Raw genomic sequence first — 18,947 nt, forward strand, 5'->3', positions numbered from 1 at the left:
AATCTGCGAAGAGTATTGATGATGGCTGGGCCCACCCGTCTTGTAAAGACACTGCCCAGAAGAAGACAATGTCTGTAGAAAAATTTGGCATGAACAATCATGGTCATTGATAGATGGCCATGATCGCTCATATCATACATCACTGCACATGATGATGATGATGATGATGAAGGTGGTGACCTAGTTTCCTATCTTCTCTCTGCAGGACCTCATCCCCTTTAATGACTTGGCCCCCAAAGATGTCTGTGCTAATGAATTCCACAGATTCACTACTATCTCATCAAGAAATTTTTCTTTATCTCTGTTCTAAAGAGACATCCGTCTATTCTGAGGCTGTGCTCTCTGGTCCCAGACTCTACCAGTATTGGAAACACCCTATCCACGTCCATTCTATCTAGGCTATTCAATATTCAATAGGTTTCAATGACATCTCCCTTATTCAACATACCAAAGTGTGCACTGTGGGCAGCCTGCAAGAGTTGACTCTCACATTCCGTACCCAGCAGAGCATGCCTATGATGCTTGGCAGATCAACACTGAACACAACAAGCAACAAAACAGCCAAACAGAATCAGAAACAGGTTTAATATCACCAGAATATGTTGTGAAATTTGTTAACTTTACGGCAGCAGTACAATGAGATACATAATGAATATATATAGAGAAAAAAATCTGAGTTACATTTAGTATATATGTCTATTAAATTAAGTTAAAACGAGTAGTGTGAAATAACAGAAATAAAAAGTAGTGAGGTAGTGTTCATGTGTTCAATATCCATTCAGAAATCGGATGGCAGAGGGGAAGAAGCTGTTCCTGCATTGCTGAGTGTGTGCCTTCAGGTCTCTGTACCTCCTTCCTGATGGTAACAGTGAGAAAAGGGCATGCCCTGGGTGGTGGGGGTCCTTAATGATGGACGGTGCCTTTCTATGGGACCGCTCCCTGAAGATGTCTTGGATATTTCGGAGGCTGGTACCCGTGACAGAGCTGACTAATTTTATAAGTTTCTGCAAATTATTTTGGTCTTGTACAGTAGCACCCCTCATGCCGGACGGTGATGCAGTCAGTCAGAATGCTCTCCACGGTACATTTGTAGAAATTTTCAAGTGTTTTCATTGACAAACCACTTGCTTCACAAGCTTCTTTCTTCCTTCCCTTCGACCCATCCACACACAGACAGCCCTCCAACCAACATGGACAGTCCTCCAATTGGATGGAGTGGTTTAGGGTAAAGCTGGATAGGCCAGTGTGGATATTGCCAAGGTGAGGTGTGCAGCATAAATTACACATGGACTGGATGGTCAAAATGCTTTGTGTATGTTCAGTTATCCAGTTTTGGACAGGTTTATACTTGTTTCAGACACATTGTCCTGGGAATGTGGATGGATTTATAACTGGAGATCCCCTTTGTCACCCTTCCCCTCACTCCCATGAACAGTGATAGTGCATAATGACAGCCTCACCAACAACACTGCTCTGCATCTCAGACCCAGTGCACCAAGCAAGGGTAGAGTGAAGCCATCATTATATGCTAATCCCCCCTCTTTACCCCCCTCCCGCCAATGAATCTTCAAAGATTCTGCCAAGGAGGCTAGAGGGAGAGGAAAGAGCAACTGGGTCTCAGATAATCTGGAGCCGTCTCCAGCTGACTTTGAGCTACTGACAGGAATGCACAGCTGCAGTTGGCTTCCGTGTTGCCCCTCTGTTGAGCCGCTCCTTCAATGAGAAATGGCCGCTGGGTCTTGCCCAGTTCAGCAGGGAATTGCCAAAGAATAGGAAACCCCCAGTGCAAGAAAAAGACTTCTGAAATCCATTTTACAACTTCAAGTGATTGCAAAGTTAGAACATTGAACATAGTACGTTAGAGCACAGTCCAGGCCCTTCAGCCTGTGAGGTTGTGCCGATCTTTTAACCAACTCTAAGATCAATCTAGCCCTTCCCTCCTACAGAGCCTCCATTTTTCTATCATCCATTGCCTATCTAAGAGTCTCTTAAATGTCCTTAATGTATCTGCCTCTACCACCACCCCTGGCAGTGAATTCCATGTACCCACCACTCTTGGTATAAAACAAGCATCTAATATCCCCTCAATAACCTCATGAGCTCTCTTGTCTGAACATGCAACACAGGACATATTGTAGAGTATTACAGCAGAGTCCAGGCCCCTTGCCCATGTTGTTGTGTCAACCCTTTAACCTACTCCTAGCATAGCCTCTGTTTTACTATCATTAATTCTCCATAATTTTTGAAGAACTTCTGGGCTGTGGTCAATTTGTGCAACAAACTTGTAATCTAGGGATGAGAAAGAAGTCTCCTCCTTTTGAAACGGTGACATGGCGCACGGGAGAAGTGGTAGGATGCCTCCTCTTTCTGTGATCCACTTGGACAATAGTGTAGGTCTCCGGGCCGGTACCTGGCAAGAAATGGCAACCACTTTGTCTAACTCGGAGGCAAGACCCCACCAGCTATTGCTGTAAACCCAAGGAGAACTCAGGCACTCCCACCCCATAGCTGCATCTGGAGAATTATGCAAAGTGTGATCCCATGGAACACAATGCACATTTTACACGGGATTGCACATGGTAACGTGACCAGGAAGTGATAACGTGACCGGGTGGTGACGGGACCAGGAAGAGAGTTGACGGACCCCTTTGTTCCCTTTAATTTTATTTAGAGATACAGTGCGGAACAGGCTCTCACAGCCCAGTGAGGAGCCACGCTGCCCAGCAACCCTGCCTATTTAACCCTCACCTAATCACAAAACATTTTACAATGCCCAATTAACCCACAAAACGGTATGTCTTTGGACTGTGGAGGAAACTGGAGCACCCGGATGAATCCCATTTGGTCACGGGAAGAACGTTCAAACTCCTTACAGATGGCATTGGAATTGAACTCTGAATTCCAGCAGCCTGGGCCGTGGTGGCTTCACATGAGCTGTAGTGCTACCGTGGCTCCCACCTTTTAGATGGTGAGGATAGAGCGGACAGTCCAAGAAGCTTGCTTAATTTTTAGAGAATGCAATAGCCTGAGCTCATTCCCCCAAGATCAAACAGCTTCCTCAATGGGATTCCTGGCAAATAACTGCTGTGCCTAAAATAGGCCGATATGTCAGCAGACACTCACCTACTGGAAATATGAGCCAAAGGAATAAGCCCACCATGCTGCCTCACTTTGATCACAGAATGAATTGTCCCACAAGAGAAAACAGCACATATCAATTGTGCTCACTGAGCTCTGAACGCAAGGATAGCTCAGCTCTCCCCCAACCTCTTTTTCCTTCTCCCTCTCACGCTTTTACTCCTATCTCTTTTTGTCTCCCTTTCTCTCTCACCCTGTCAATCTTGCCTTTCTCCTTCACACTCCCTATCTCAGACTCCCCTTTTCTCTCTCCCTCTGTTTCTGTCTGTCTCTCTGTCTCTCTGTCTATCTCTCTCTCTATCTATCTATGTAATTCTCTCTGTTTCTCTCTGTCTCTCTACCTCTCTCTATCTATGTGTATTTCTCTTTCTCTGTCTCTCTGTTTCTGTATCACTCTGTCTGTCTGTCTGTCTGTCTGTCTCTGTTTCACTCTCTGTCTGTCTCTCCAATCTCCTCTACCTATTGATTGAATGGATTAATAACACAGGCAGTTGCTCCTCGGGCTGGTGAGGTGCAGTTTGGGGTGGGGGTTGGTTGGGTGTGTTTGGTCGGATGGAAGAGGGGACGGTTGGAAGGGAGTGCGAGATAGAGAGGGGTGTCTCCATGACTGAAGCTGGATCTCACCCTTCCCCTTCTACTGAATATAGGACTTTGACGTCACTGCTGCTCATGACAAGGAGTCTGTGCCTGTGAGAGTGTTTGTGGAAATTGTACTCACTCCTCAGGAATTTGCAGTCCCTAATCGGAATGGATTCAGGCCTCCACGCAGGCCGTTCCATTGGACAGACTGGAAAAGGCTCCTGTTACCATGGCTCCCGTGAACATGGAGGCAGACTGCCGAAGGCCTTGTGACAGAGTGACGTCGGGTGCATAATCCTTGCTGAGCAGGCGGCAGTTTGATCTGAATACTCCCACCAGATTCCAATCTCACATCACACCTGTCCAGCACAAAGTTTGGTCAAATGATTCCATTCCTAGCCCAGCTTTACCCGGATATAAATTAGACACAATTGCACTTTAGCTGTCTATTTACAGCAGTCCCCACACATGCCGTCTATATTACTGGCATCCCATTCCAGAATTCCCAGGAATCTCACATAACTGTGGAGGGGCCTGATAGTGGCTGTCCTGAATTCCTTCAACGTGGCTGATGTGTGTAACCCCTAAAGCCAGGTGAGCCCCATGAGGTAGATCCTTATATTTCTGTTGCATAGTCTGTCTGTAGTATGGATATTGAATTCCCCAAATTCTTGTAGCTGTAAATTGTGGAATCAGTTCGGCATTGAGTTGAGTGAAGTTATCCACGTCCTCCTCATCTCTGTTCTAAAAGGACGTCCCTCTATTCTGAGGCTGTGCCCTCTGATCCTAGACTCCCCCACTATCGCAAACATCCTCTCCACATCCGCTTTGTCTAGGCCTTTCAATGTTCGATAGGTTTTAACGAGATCCGCCCTCAGTGTGCTAAACTCCAGCAAGTACAGACCCAGAGCATCAAATGCTCCTCGTGCATTAACCCTTTCATTCCTGGGATCAATTACTTAATCAAATACAAAATGAGTAAGGTCAGTAAATGCTTCAACAAAAACAGAAAATGCTGGAAACATTTTCTGTCACAAGGTCGCAGACCTGAAATATTACCTCTGCTTCTCTCTCTACAGATGCTACCTGATCTGCTGAGTGCTTCTGTTTCTGTTTTTGTTTCAGATCCACGGCATCTGCAGTTTTTTTTTAATATTGTCATCAGAAGCATTATTAGCCTGCTTCTAGTCCACATCAAGTCTCTTGTATCCACCACCCCTACCTTCATGGACCTATCAGTTAAGCAACACCTTCATTTTTATTGCTTATCCATGATTTCAAATCCCTCTCGTCATCTCTGCTAAGGTAGATCTAATTCAGGATATTATTTACCGTTTGTGTGCGATGAACATGCTTGCTTATTTATTTATTTAAATCTTAAATCCGCCCCACAGTGTGAGGGAGTAAAAATCTTTGCGTTATGATTCCATCGTAGTGTACAGACATGTGAATTTATAAGTCTAGTGACTTGTAGAAAGAAGCTGTCCAGTAGCCTGTTGGTCCTGGCGTTAATGCTGTGGCAGCGTGCGCCAGACGGAAGCAGCTGAAACAGTTTATAGTTGGGGTGATTGGTGTCCCTGATGATCTTCCAGGCCTTCTTTACCCACCTGCTGCTATAAATGTCCTCAGTAGAGGGATGTTCACATCCACCGATGCGCTGGGCTGTCTGTACCACACTCTGCAGTACCCAGCAATCAAGGTTGGTGCAGTTCCCGTACCAGACCACGATACAGCCAGTCAGGATGCTCTCAATGCTGCCCCTGTAGAAGGTCTTGAAGATTTGGAGGCTCGTGCCAAACTTCTTCGGTCGCCTGAGTTGGAAGAGATGCTGTTGTGCTTTTTTTGCCACACAGCCGGTGTATACAGTCCAGGTGAGATCTTCGGTGATGTGTATACTGAGGAACTTGAAATTGCTCACCCTCTCAACTGCAGTCCCATTGATGTTGACTGGGGCGAGCCTGTCTCCTGTAATCCACGATCACCCCTTTTGTTTTTTGGACACTGAGGGAGGGACTGTTATCTGGGCACCACTGTGTCAGGGTGTTAACCTCTCCTCTGTAGTCTGTTTCATCACCACTAGAAATAAGGCCAATCGACGTTGTGTCATCTGTGAATTAGATCAGCAGATTGGAGCTGTGTGTGGCAGTACAGTCATGAGTGTAAAGGGAGTATGGAGGGGACTCAGGACACAGCCCTGGGGGACACCCGTGTTGAGGCTCAGAGGGGCAGAGGTGAGGGAGCCCATCCTTACCACCTGCCGGCGGTCCGATAGGAAGTCCAGGATCCAGCTGCACAAGGCAGGGTGCAGGCCGAGGCCTCTGAGCCTCCTGTCAAGTCTGGTGGGACTAGGAGTTATGGTGTTGAGTGCTGAACTGTAGTCCAGGACCTTCCCCAGGTGAGTGAGGACGGTGTGTAGAGCTGTGGCTATGGCGTCATCGATAGACCAGTTCCGTTGGTAGGAGAATTGTAGGGATTCCAGTGTGGGTGGTAGCGTGCTGCGGGTGTAGTCCGTGTGTAGTCAGTCATGTTTGTCGGTGTGTGTACATGCATCATATTTAGCTGAGTGAGGGTTGAGTTTGTATGAAGGATCCCACCCACCCTGACCATGGAGTGTTTGTCCCACTCCCATCAGGGAGGAGTCCGTGGAGCATGCAACCAGGACCACCTGAGTCAAAAACAGTTACTTTCCCCAAGCAGTAACTTTCCCCACTAACTCCACCCCTACTTCATCATTTCCTGTCAGTCCACTCCCGTCCCTAGTGTCATCTCATGGACATACAATCAATCTGTGTACAGAATCAGAATCAGGTTTATTATCACCGGCATGTGTTGTGAAATTTGTTAACTTAGCAGCAGTTCAATGCAATGCATAACATAGAAGAATATTGAATAGATTAAAACTCGTGAAAAAATAGAAATAATACATATTAAAAAAGTGAGGGAGTGTTCATGGGTCCAATGTCTATTTAGAAATCGGATGGCAGAGGGGAAGAAGCTGTTCCTGAATTGCTGAGTGTGTGCCTTCAGGCTTCTGTACCTCCTACCTGATGATAACAGTGAGAAAAGGGCATGCCCTGGGTGCTGGACGTCCTTAATAATGGACGCTGCCTTTCTGAGACACTGCTCCCTGAAGATGTCCTGGGTACTTTGTAGGCTAGTACCCAAGGTGGAGCTGACTAAATTTATGACCCTCTGCAGCTTCTTTCGGTCCTGTGCAGTAGCCCCTCCATACCAGACAGTGATGCAGCCTGTCAGAATGCTCTCCACAGTACAACTATAGAAGTGTTTTAGTGTTTCTACCGACCTACTAAATCTCTTCAAACTCCTAATGAAGTATAGTCATTGTCTTGCCCTCTTTATGACTGTGTCAATATGTTGGGACCAGGATAAGTCCTCAGAGATCTTAACACCCAGGACCTTGAAGCTGCTCACTCTCTTCACTTCTGATCCCTCTATGAGGATTGGTATGTGTTCCCTCTTCTTACCCTTCCCGAAGTCCACAGTCAGCTCTTTCGTTTTACCAGCGTTGAGTGCCAGGTTGTTGCTGCAACACCACTCCACTAGTTGGGATATCTCACTCCTGTACGCCCACTCGTCTCCATCTGAGATTCTACCAGCAATGGTTGTATCGTCAGCAAATTTATAGATGATATTTGAGTGATGCCTAGCCACACAGTCATGGGTATATAGAGAGTAGAACAGTGGGCCAAGCACACACCCCTGAGGTGTACCAGTGTTGATCGTCAACGAGGAAGAGATGTTATCACCAATCTGCACAGATTGTGGTCTTCCGGTTAGGAGGTCAAGTCGAGAATTGCAGAGGGAGGTACAGAGGCCCAGGTTCTTCAACTTCTCAATCAGGTTTGTGGGAATAATGGTGTTAAATGTTGAGCTATAGTCAATAAAACACCCTGACATAGGTGTTTGTGTCGTCCAGGTTGTCTAAAGCCATGTGAAGAGCCATTGGGATTGCATCTGCCGTTGACCTATTGTGCCGATAGGCAATCTTATAGGATAAGCTATCTTATATATTTATATTAATTGTGTTTTTCTTTTATTACTGTGTTCTTTATCATAGTGTGTTTTTGATTTGCTGCTTCGCTTCAGGGAGCAATTATTTTGTTCTCCTTCACACTTGTGTGCTGGAAATGACATTAAACAATCTTGAATGACTGGAGAATTTACTTGCAAATCCTGAGCTCAGGTATTTGGTGATGAAGAGATGCAAGCTCCTCTAGCGTAACCTCATCCACTGGGCTGGCCTGTTAATTCCCAGTGCAATACCCTCCTCCCACCACTTCCTACCGCTCATCACTCTGGCCTGGAATGGGAACCCCTTCCCCCACAGGCCAACCCTCCGTACTTCACATCAGCAATCTGTGTGGTGACAGACAGCCAGAGGGAATGTATTTACACAAAGTGAATCTCTTGGCCCAATCTGTTTGTATGTTCGAGTTGGATAAACGACATTTCCACCCAGGTATCTGCACGCTTGTCAGTCAAAGGTTGTGAGTGGCTGCTGATGTGGCCAATGGGAGGTCTGTTTGAGGGGGACCAGAGGCAGCCTGGACAAATTAGCGGACATCAGTCTCTACAAGTGACACATGGGAGGTGTGAGAGCTGGGGGGGGGGGTAGTGTTGGGGCGTTCGCCTTGTGTGGACTTTTGTTGTGATGTTGCACACAGCTCCAGGACACAATGTGCTACGTAGCAGTGAAAGGCCTGTCACAGAATCACAGAGCATTATAGTACAGAAACAGGCCCTTGGCTCAACTTGTCTGTGCTGAACAAAGTGCCCTCTTAAGCTGCTCCCATTTGCCCACATTTGACCTATGTCCCTCCAAACCTTTCCTATTTAACCAAATATCTTTTAAATGTCATTGCTGGTGGTGCAGTGGCGTCAGCGCCGGACTTCGGAGCGAAGGCTCCCGAGTTCAAGCCCAGCCGGCTCCCCTGGCACGCTTTCCATCCGTGCTGGGTTGAGTGTCGAGCTACCAACTCGACCTCGTAAAAAAGAAATTGCCTGCTACACAAACATCAACAGTAAAAAGTTGATGGCCTATGCTCTCTCGTGAGTTTAAAGGGCAATTTCCTTTCTCTTTTTCATTACCATATCCAGATCAGCCATTTCTTCTGGCAGCTCACTCCATATGGAGGCCCTCTCATGGCTGGTTGGGGTCAACCATGGATATTGTGTCCTAGCTGTCTACATGATACACATGCTGGTACATAAGCCAGGGCAGTACGATATGGAGAGCAAACTACTGCCCATGCAGCCGCTCGTCCTCTCCATGCAGCTGATGAACGGCTGAGGCTGAAACAGTCTGTGCCGAGCAGTGTTCGGGAGTTGCCAGTCAGCGTTGGACTCAACTCAACGTAGGACTGCCTCGGGGACTCCAGCTCTCGATTAGTCCTCGGGATTTACTCCAGGAGGCTTCTCCACGAGTGGGTGTGGCCAGAAGGCAGCAGAGGTTTGAGATCAGAGTTTTCCTTCTCCACAGCTGATGAGCCCCATCTGTTCGAAGCGACTGGCTTTAAAGTGCCAGTAACCCCTCTTTACCCCTTCTCTGTGTCAGTAGAAATGGGTCTGCCGGGCTCAGCGGAGGAGCCACTTGTTTAGCCACAGGAGCTAGACTTGGTTGTCAGAGGCTATTTACGATACATGCCATTGGGAACATTTATGTTCGTCCATCGTCAAAGTCGATGAGGGCCTGGACACCATTATGATGGTGTCGAGACTAGCGCGTGATTTGGATTTAAGTGAGGGAGAGTTGCGCAGCGTCAGCCTCACTCTCTCTTCCCAATTCCCATCTGGATCCAGTGGCAAGACAGAGTCGAGACGGCTGGAGATGGGACTAGGCGCAGTGGATGACCAGGACGTCTTCTGTGTCTTGTCCTGCTCTACACGTTCCACGACGCTTGCAGAGACCGCCTTCTTGACCGTTAGACCTTCCATTGGTCTCGTCCGCTCAATCCGCCGGAGTCTGTCTTCACATGCTGGGATAGACAACTCCTTATCACACCGAGGCTTTGAGACCTGTCGGCTACCCTCACCTGGTTTAGCCGGCTTGTCGAAGCCGTTGCCCGGGGTGTGGCCGCTGTCACATGCAAACAGCTACGGGGAGCCACAGGTGAGAGCTGAGTTCCAGGTGGGGACCAAAGGTGGACTAACCGCCCTGAAAAGGACGTGACATGTTCCCCTACCAGAGGTGCTACCCCTCCCTGACACCCCAGACACCCCGGGAACATTTAATAAGTAGTGGAAACTCCCCTGTCTATGACAAACTTAAGAAACTATATACCACTCCATATACCCACTGTGTAAAAAATGCTCCATATACCCTCTGTGGGGGGGGGGGGGCGGGGGGGAATCTGTTAAATCCTTCCACTCTCATCTTCAACTATGCCCTCAAGATTTTGGTTCCCTTTCCTTTGGAAGAAAGATGGTTCATTCACAATGTCTATGTTTCTCATGCCTTTATGCTCTCCTATAAGGTCACCCGTTAATCTTGTACATTGTAGGGATAAAGTTCTAGCCTACTCAACCTCTTCTTACAACTCATCACAGTCTCATGGACTGCAACGGGCTCTTTGGCCCAACGCATCCATGCTGCCTGAGATGTCTATTCCAGCCAGTCCTATTTCCCAGCATTTGGCCTGTCGCTCTTTCAAATGTTCTTATCCATGAACCTGTTTGAATTTTAAACCTTGTAATTGCACCACCTCTACAGCCTCCTCCAGCACCTTGTTCCATAAACCCCCAAGCTCTGAGTGAAAAGCTGCTTTCAGGCTCCCATACCACGGGCAAAAGACTGACCATTCAACCTACCTATGCCCCACTATTCAGTTCAAAGTTCAAAGTAAATTTTATTACCAGAGTACACATATGTCACCATATACAACCCTGAGAAACATCTTCTTGTGGGCATTCAAAGCAGATCTGTAAAACAGTAACGATAACAGGATCATCAGAGTGCAGGAAACAACAAACTATGCAAAAACAAATATAAATAAATAGCAATAAATAAATAATCAGAACATGAGATAATGAGATAAAGAGATCTCAGAGTCAGTCCATAGGTTGTGGGAACATTTCAGTGATGGGGCAAATGGAGTTCAGAATCAGGTTTATTATCATCGGCATGAGTCATGAAATTTGTTAACTGAGCAGCAGCAGTTCAATGCAATACATAATATAGAAGGGAAATAATAATAAATAAACCAATTACAGTATAAATATATTGAATAGATTAAAAATCGTGCAAAAACAGAAATAATATATGTTAAAAAAGTGAGGTAGTGTTCACGGGTTCAATGTCCATTTAGGAATTGGATGGCAGAGGGGAAGAAGCTGATCCTGAATCGCTGAGTGTGTGCCTTTAGGCAACTGTATCTCCTACCTGATGGTAACAGTGAGAAAAGGGCATGCCCCGGGTTCTGGAGGTCCTTAATAATGGACGCTGCCTTTCTGAGACACTGCTCCCTAAAGATGTCCTGGGTACTTTGTAGGTTAGTACCCAAGATGGAGCTGACTAAATTTACGACCCTCTGCAGCTTCTTTCGGTCCCTCTATGAGGGTTGGTATGTGTTCCTTCGTCTTACCCTTCCTGAAGTTCACAATCAGCTCTTTCATCTTACTGACGTTGAGTGCCAGGTTGTTGCTGTGACACCACTCCACTAGTTGGCATATTTCACTCCTGTACACCATCTCATCTCCACCTGAGATTCTACCAACAATGGTTGTATCATCAGCAAATTTATAGATAGTATTTGAGCTATGCCTAGCCACACAGACATGTGTATATAGAGAGTAGAGCAGTGGGCTAAGCACACACCCCTGAGGTGCACCAGTGTTGATCGTCAGCGAGGAGGAGATGTTATCACCAATCCGCACAGATTGTGGTCTTCCAGTTAGCAAGTCAAGGATCCAATTGCAGAGGAAGGTATAGAGACCCAGGTTCTGTAACTTCTTAATCAGGATTGTGGGAATGATGGTATTAAATGCTGAGCTATAGTCAATGAACAGCATCCTGACGTAGGTGTTTGTGTTGTCCAGGTGGTCTAAAACCGTGTGAAGAGCCAATGAGATTGCATCTGCCGTTGACCTATTGTTGCATACATAGAAAATAGGTGCAGGAGTAGGCCATTCGGCCCTTCGAGCCTGCACCGCCATTTATTATGATCATGGCTGATCATCCAACTCAGAACCCCGCCCCAGCCTTCCCTCCATACCCCCTGACCCCCGTAGCCACAAGGGCCATATCTAACTCCCTCTTAAATATAGCCAATGAACTGGCCTCAACTGTTTCCTGTGGCAGAGAATTCCACAGATTCACCACTCTCTGTGTGAAGAAGTTTTTCCTAATCTCGGTCCTAAAAGGCTTCCCCTCTATCCTCAAACTGTGGCCCCTCGTTCTGGACTTCCCCAACATCGGGAACAATCTTCCTGCATCTAGCCTGTCCAATCCCTTTAGGATCTTATACGTTTCAATCAGATCCCCCCTCAATCTTCTAAATTCCAGAGGGTACAAGCCCAGTTCATCCAGTCTTTCTTCATATGAAAATCCTGCCATCCCAGGAATCAATCTGGTGAACCTTCTTTGTACTCCCTCTATGACAAGGATGTCTTTCCTCAGATTAGGGGACCAAAACTGCACACAATACTCCAGGTGTGGTCTCACCAAGGCCTTGTACAACTGCAGTAGTACCTCCCTGCTCCTGTACTCGAATCCTCTCGCTATAAATGCCAGCATACCATTCGCCTTTTTCACCGCCTGCTGTACCTGCATGCCCACTTTCAATGACTGGTGTATAATGACACCCAGGTCTCGTTGCACCTCCCCTTTTCCTAATCGGCCACCATTCAGATAATAATCTGTTTTCCTATTTTTGCCACCAAAGTGGATAACTTCACATTTATCCACATTAAATTGCATCTGCCATGAATTTGCCCACTCACCCAACCTATCCAAGTCACCCTGCATCCTCTTAGCATCCTCCTCACAGCTAACACTGCCACCCAGCTTCGTGTCATCCGCAAACTTGGAGATGCTGCATTTAATTCCCTCATCCAAGTCATTAATATATATTGTAAACAACTGAGGTCCCAGCACTGAGCCTTGCGGTACCCCACTAGTCACCGCCTGCCATTCTGAAAAGGTCCCGTTTATTCCCACTCTTTGCTTCCTGTCTGCTAACCAACTCTCCACCCACACCAATACCTTACCCCCAATACCGTGTGCTTTAAATTTGCACACTAATCTCCTGTGTGGGACCTTGTCAAAAGCCTTCTGAAAATCCAAATATACCACATCCACTGGTTCTCCCCTATCCACTCTACTAGTTACATCCTCAAAAAATTCTATGAGATTCGTCAGACATGATTTTCCTTTCACAAATCCATGCTGACTTTATCCGATCATTTCACCGCTTTCCAAATGTGCTGTTATCACATCCTTGATAACTGACTCCAGCAGTTTCCCCACCACCGACGTTAGGCTAACCGGTCTATAATTCCCCGGTTTCTCTCTCCCTCCTTTTTTAAAAAGTGGAGTTACATTAGCCACCCTCCAATCTTCAGGAACTAGTCCAGAATCTAACGAGTTTTGAAAAATTATCACTAGTGCATCCACTATTTCTTGGGCTACTTCCTTAAAAACCCTGGGATGCAGACCATCCGGCCCTGGGGATTTATCTGCTTTCAATCCCTTCAATTTACCTAACACCACTTCCCCACTAACATGTATTTCGCTCAGTTCCTCCATCTCACTGGACCCTCTGTCCCCTACTATTTCTGGAAGATTATTTATGTCCTCCTTAGTGAAGACAGAACCAAAGTAATTATTCAATTGGTCTGCCATGTCCTTGCTCCCCATAATCAATTCACCTGTTTCTGTCTGCAGGGGACCTACATTTGTCTTTACCAGTCTTTTCCTTTTCACATATCTATAGAAGCTTTTACAGTCCGTTTTTATGTTTCCTGCCAGTTTTCTCTCATAATCTTTTTTCCCCTTCCTAATTAAGCCCTTTGTCCTCCTCTGCTGAACTCTGAATTTCTCCTAGTCCTCAGGTCATCCACTTTCTCTGGCTAATTTGTATGCTTCTTCTTTGGAATTGATACTATCCCTAATTTCTCTTGTCAGCCACAGGTGCACTACCTTCCTTGATTTATTCTTTTGCCAAACTGGGATGAACAATTGTTGTAGTTCATCCATGCAACCTTTAAATGCTTGCCATTGCATATCCACCGTCAATCCTTTAAGTGTCATTTGCCAGTCTATCTTAGCTAATTCACGTCTCATACCTTCAAAGTTACCCCTCTTTCAGTTCAGAACCTTTGTTTCTGAATTAACTATGTCACTCTCCATCTTAATGAAGAATTCCACCATATTATGGTCACTCTTACCCAAGGGGCCTCTCACGACAAGATCGCTAATTAACCCTTCCTCATTGTTCAAAACCCAGTCCAGAATAGTCTGCTCTCTAGTTGGTTCCTCGACATGTTGGTTCAAAAAACCATCCTGCATACATTCCAAGAAATCCTCTTCCTCAGCACCTTTACCAATTTGGTTCACCCAATCTACATGTAGATTGAAGTCACCCATTATAACTGCTGTTCCTTTATTGCACACATTTCTAATTTCCTGTTTAATACCATCTCCGACCTCACTACTACTGTTAGGTGGCCTGTACACAACTCCCACCAGCGTCTTCTGCCCCTTAGTGTTACGCAGCTCTACCCATATCGATTCCACATCTTCCCGGCTTATGTCCTTCCTTTCTATTGCGTTAATCTCTTCTTTAACCAGCAACGCCACCCCCCCTCCCCTTCCTTCATGTCTATCCCTCCTGAATATTGACTATCCCTGAACGTTGAGCTCCCATCCCTGGTCACCCTGGAGCCATGTCTCTGTGATCCCAACTATATCATAATCATTAATAACAATCTGCACTTTCAATTCATCCACCTTATTACGAATGCTCCTTGCATTGACACAAAGTCTTCAGGCACTCTTTTACAACTCTCTTCGTCCTTTTACAATTATGCTGAAAAGTGGCCCTCTTTAATGCTTGCCCTGGATTTGTCGGCCTGCCACTTTTACTTTTCTCCATAGTACTTTTTGTTTCTACCCTCACTTTACACCTCTCTGTCTCTCTGCACTGGTTCCCATCCCCCTGTAGTGAATTAACCTCCTCACGCCTAGCCTCTTTAATTTGATTCCCACCTCCCAACCATTCTAGTTTAAAGTCACCTCAGGCAAATTGCAATGGGTCCAGGTCCTTGCTGAGGCAGGAGTTCAGTCTAGTCATGACCAACCTCTCAAAGCATTTCATCACTGTAGATGTGAGTGCTACCGGGCGATAGTCATTAAGGCAGCTCACATTATTCTTCTCAGGCACTGGTATAATCGTTCCCTTTTTGAAGCAAGTGGTAACTTCCGCCGTAGCAGTGAGAGGTTGAAAAACTCCTTGAATACTTCCGCCAGCTGGTTGGCACAAGTTTTCAGAGCCTTACCATCAGGGCCTTCCGCCTTGCGAGGGTTCACTCCCTTTAAAGACAGCCTAACATCGGCCTCTGAGATGGAGATTGAGGGTCATCAGGTACAGCAGGGATCTGCACAGCTGTAGTTGTGTTTTCCCTTTCAAAGTGGACATAGAAGGTGCTGAGTTCATCGGGAAGCATTGCTGCTATTCATGCTATTGGGTTTCGCCTTGTAGGGAGTAATGTCTTGCAAACCCTGCCAGAGTTGTTGTACATCCAATGTTGCCTCCAACCTCATTCAAAATTGACTCTTTGCCCTTGAAATAGCCCTCCACAAGTCATTCCTGGTTTTCTGGTACAGACCTGGGTCACCAGCCCTGAATGCCTCAGATCTAACCTTCAGTAGACGACGTACCTCCTGGTTCATCCATGGCTTTTGGTTTGGGAATGTAGAGTAAGTCTTTGTGGACACACACTCGTCCACACAGGTTTTAATGAAGTTAGTAACAACTGCAGCATACTCATCCAGGTTCGAATGTGAATCCCTGAATACAGTCTAGTCCACCAATTCAAAGCAGTAGGCGCTCCTGTGCTACCCTTGTCCAAACCTTCTTGGTCCTCACTACTGGTGCTGCAGTTTTCAGTCTCTGCCTGTACTCAAGGAGTAGAAGTACAGCCAGGTGATCAGACTTCCCGAAGCGATGGCATGGAATAGCATGGCTGGCATTCTTGATGGTGGTGAATAGTGGTCAAGTGTGTTGTTTCCTCTAATATTGCAAGTGATCTGTTGACGGTTGTCCCCTTTTATATAGGAGCCTGATGGTTGACGGGTGATAACTGTTCCTGAACCTGGTGGTGCGAGTCCTGAGGCTCTTGAATCTTCTACCTGATGGTAGCAGTGAGAAGAGAGCATGACCTGGATGGTGGGGATCTCTGATCGATGCTGCTTTCCTACCACAGCATTTCATTTAGATCTGCTCAATGGTTGGGAGGGCTTTATCTGTGATGTACTGGGCTGAATTCACTACTTTGGGTAGGATTTTCTGTTCAAAGGCATTGGTGTTTCAATGACTATTCCCATCCATGTTTTCGATCCCATGCTATTAGAATCCACGTAGTCGACCCTGCACTATTCCCGTCCACAAATAGTACTGGGGCAGTGTCCATGGGTTCATGGACCCTGCAGAAATTTGATGGTGGAGGAGAAGGACTCTCCATCTCACATTCTTCATACTTATTGCTTTTTTTTCTTTTCTTTTGTTTGAACTTTGAACTTTGCAAAAGCTGTTCCTGAATTGCTAAGTTTGGGTGCTAGAGCCACAGGTCCCAGTGGCTCCTGTACCTCCTCATGGACGGTGAGGTCCTTAAAGATGGATGCCACCTTCTCAAGGTACTGCCTCTTTGGGATGTCTTCAATGGTGGAGAGAGCTGTGCCCATGATGGTGTTTGCTGAGTCTACAGCTATCTGCAGCCTCTTTTGATCCTCTGCATTGGAACCTCCATACCAGGATGTGACATAAACAGTCAGAAGGGTCTCCACCATAGATTGATACAAACCACAGATCTAGGCCCCAGCAGACTACAAATCTCCAGGTTCATCCTGGGCTTCAGGCTTGGGAAGAGTGAGTATATTTTCGAATGCAAGCACTTATCCACACTGGTCTGATGAAGTTGGTAATGTCTGTGATGTATTCATTCGGGTCTGAACGTGAACTTGCCAATTCAAAGCAGTCCTGAAAGCACCTCGCTCCTCCCTTGAACAGAGGAGGTCCTCATCACTTGTGTTGCATTCCTCAGTCTCTGTCTGAATGCTGGGAGAAGGGGCACAGCCAGTTGATAGTTCTTGGCAAAGTGCGGATCAGGACGCGTTTTTGATGGTGATAAAAAAAGTGATGGAGTGTGTTGTCTCCTCTGGTTCCACAGGATGACATCTTGGTGGTGGTTGTTCAGAGAGGTTTCAACCTGGCCTGGTTTTATCTCCCCCCCACCCCCCCACCCCCCCACCTCCAATGATCGGGAAGCCGTCAGGGTGCTGTCTTGTGATTGCTGATCACGGTGCTCAGCTCCTCCAGTGCCTGCCTGGAGCTGGGATGCACACTGCTACCAGGATGATGGCAGAGCACTCCCTCAGCAGAAAGAACGGACGACACTTGATATTCCCAGTCAGGGCACCCACAACCAATTTATAATTTTAATTTTTAACAAAATTTCTATAATCTTGCTGCATTTTTTTCAAAATGTTCCAAACTGATAGCCTTTAAAACATGTTGTAATGTTAGACAGGAACGATGAGTAGGTGGGATGTACTCGTGTGGGCCACTGTTAAATCATGGCCTTATAATTTACTCAACGTCACACAGTCATGAGGGACCTGGAGCTGGTGGGAGACAATTTCACCCCCACCCACAGGCTGTCTATGCCAGGCATTGGGGAGAGGGGGAGTGGAATTCTGAGGGAAAAAGAGATGAGATTGAAACACACAGACACACACAAATCTATGTGCATGTACCCACACATACACATAGATTGTCGTATTTCCATGTCGTATTTCTCTGAGACTTCATGTTCAGGAACTGCACAAGGTCGATACCCTGCTACTTTGATGAACTGTGAGATTTGACTTCAAATGAAAGGATTTTGAATGGATCAAAGAGACTTGCTTTCTTGCAATGGCCTTCCCTGTGGATTCTCAGCTGGAAAATACCAATTCCCTACTTCGAGCCACCTTATAACTTGGTGATGAGTACGTGGGAGGAATCTCTGCCCAACTCACCACTGAGTTGTTGGAATGCTCATCATTTTCTGCGTTAAGGGAGACCCTCAGACAATAACTTGAGTAGAAAGATTTCACTTAAGTTTGGAAGCTCTAAGGCATGAGTCTAATGATCCCTGTGTATTCCCACCTAAAGTTCAAAGAACATTGATTGTCACAGTATGTACACATTATACAACCTTGAGATTCATCTCCTTACGGCCAGCCAGAAAACAAAGAAGGCCCATAGAACCCATTAAAGAAAAGACCATCGAACACACAATGTGCAGAGAGAGGAAAAAACAAACCACGCAAACAATAAAAGTAAACAAGTAGCTTCAGAACTGAAGTTCAATGAAAGACATGAAGCCAAGCATCAATGCAGTCTCAGTTCATCGCAAAGCCGAGCAAATATTGCGAGACCACAGACGTGAATTCTGGCGTCACTGCAGCCAACACTGCATTTCAGCGTGGAGCTGAGTAAGCGTCACGATTCAGCAAGCAGAACTGGCCCTCGCCTCGCCTGCGGTCCCGACACCCTGAACTTTTTAATCGGGCCCAGCCCTGGAACTATCCAAACATTGGGTCGTTCCTCACTCCCAGACTGCTCTGGGGCCTGTCGTCATGACTCAACCCTTACCCAACCTTTCCAATCCAGCCTGATACTTAAAACGACCAGACACTGGGACTTTCCTCACTCTCAGGGGCACTACGACTCTGCTTTGACCCCAACTCCACTTGCCACAACAAGACCGTGCCTGCACCTCTGCCAGTCTTTGCCACGACCATGCCCTGTCCGCGCCTGCACCTGGATAGACACTCGAGACCATGCTGTTAGTCCCGCTGGGGCTGCTGGCCAATGCGGGGCGGCTGGTGTAGCTGGGATGTGGAAAGCTGCTAATCAAGGGTTGCTCCTCATTTGCTTCAGATTCCTCCTGTTGAGGGGTACTCTGATGCTGTGTGCAAATTAGAATCATTGAAAGAAATCTTCATCCAG

At 46.5% G+C, this 18,947-nt stretch overlaps 1 protein-coding gene across 1 annotated transcript in view; it reads right to left on the reverse strand.

Annotated features, from left to right (window-relative positions):
• The window catches only part of LOC140202105 (fibroblast growth factor 17-like), a 74,971-nt gene extending 58,335 nt beyond the window's left edge, over positions 1–16,636 (reverse strand). The window contains exon 1 of the mRNA XM_072266963.1: positions 16,541–16,636. Within this exon, the coding sequence (XP_072123064.1) occupies positions 16,541–16,636 (96 nt within the window). The remainder of the gene's footprint in view (positions 1–16,540) is intronic.
• Positions 16,637–18,947: the final 2,311 nt, after the last annotated feature.

This window comes from Mobula birostris, chromosome 8 (genome assembly GCF_030028105.1).
Source record: "Mobula birostris isolate sMobBir1 chromosome 8, sMobBir1.hap1, whole genome shotgun sequence".
Taxonomy (NCBI): Eukaryota; Metazoa; Chordata; class Chondrichthyes; order Myliobatiformes; family Myliobatidae; genus Mobula; species Mobula birostris.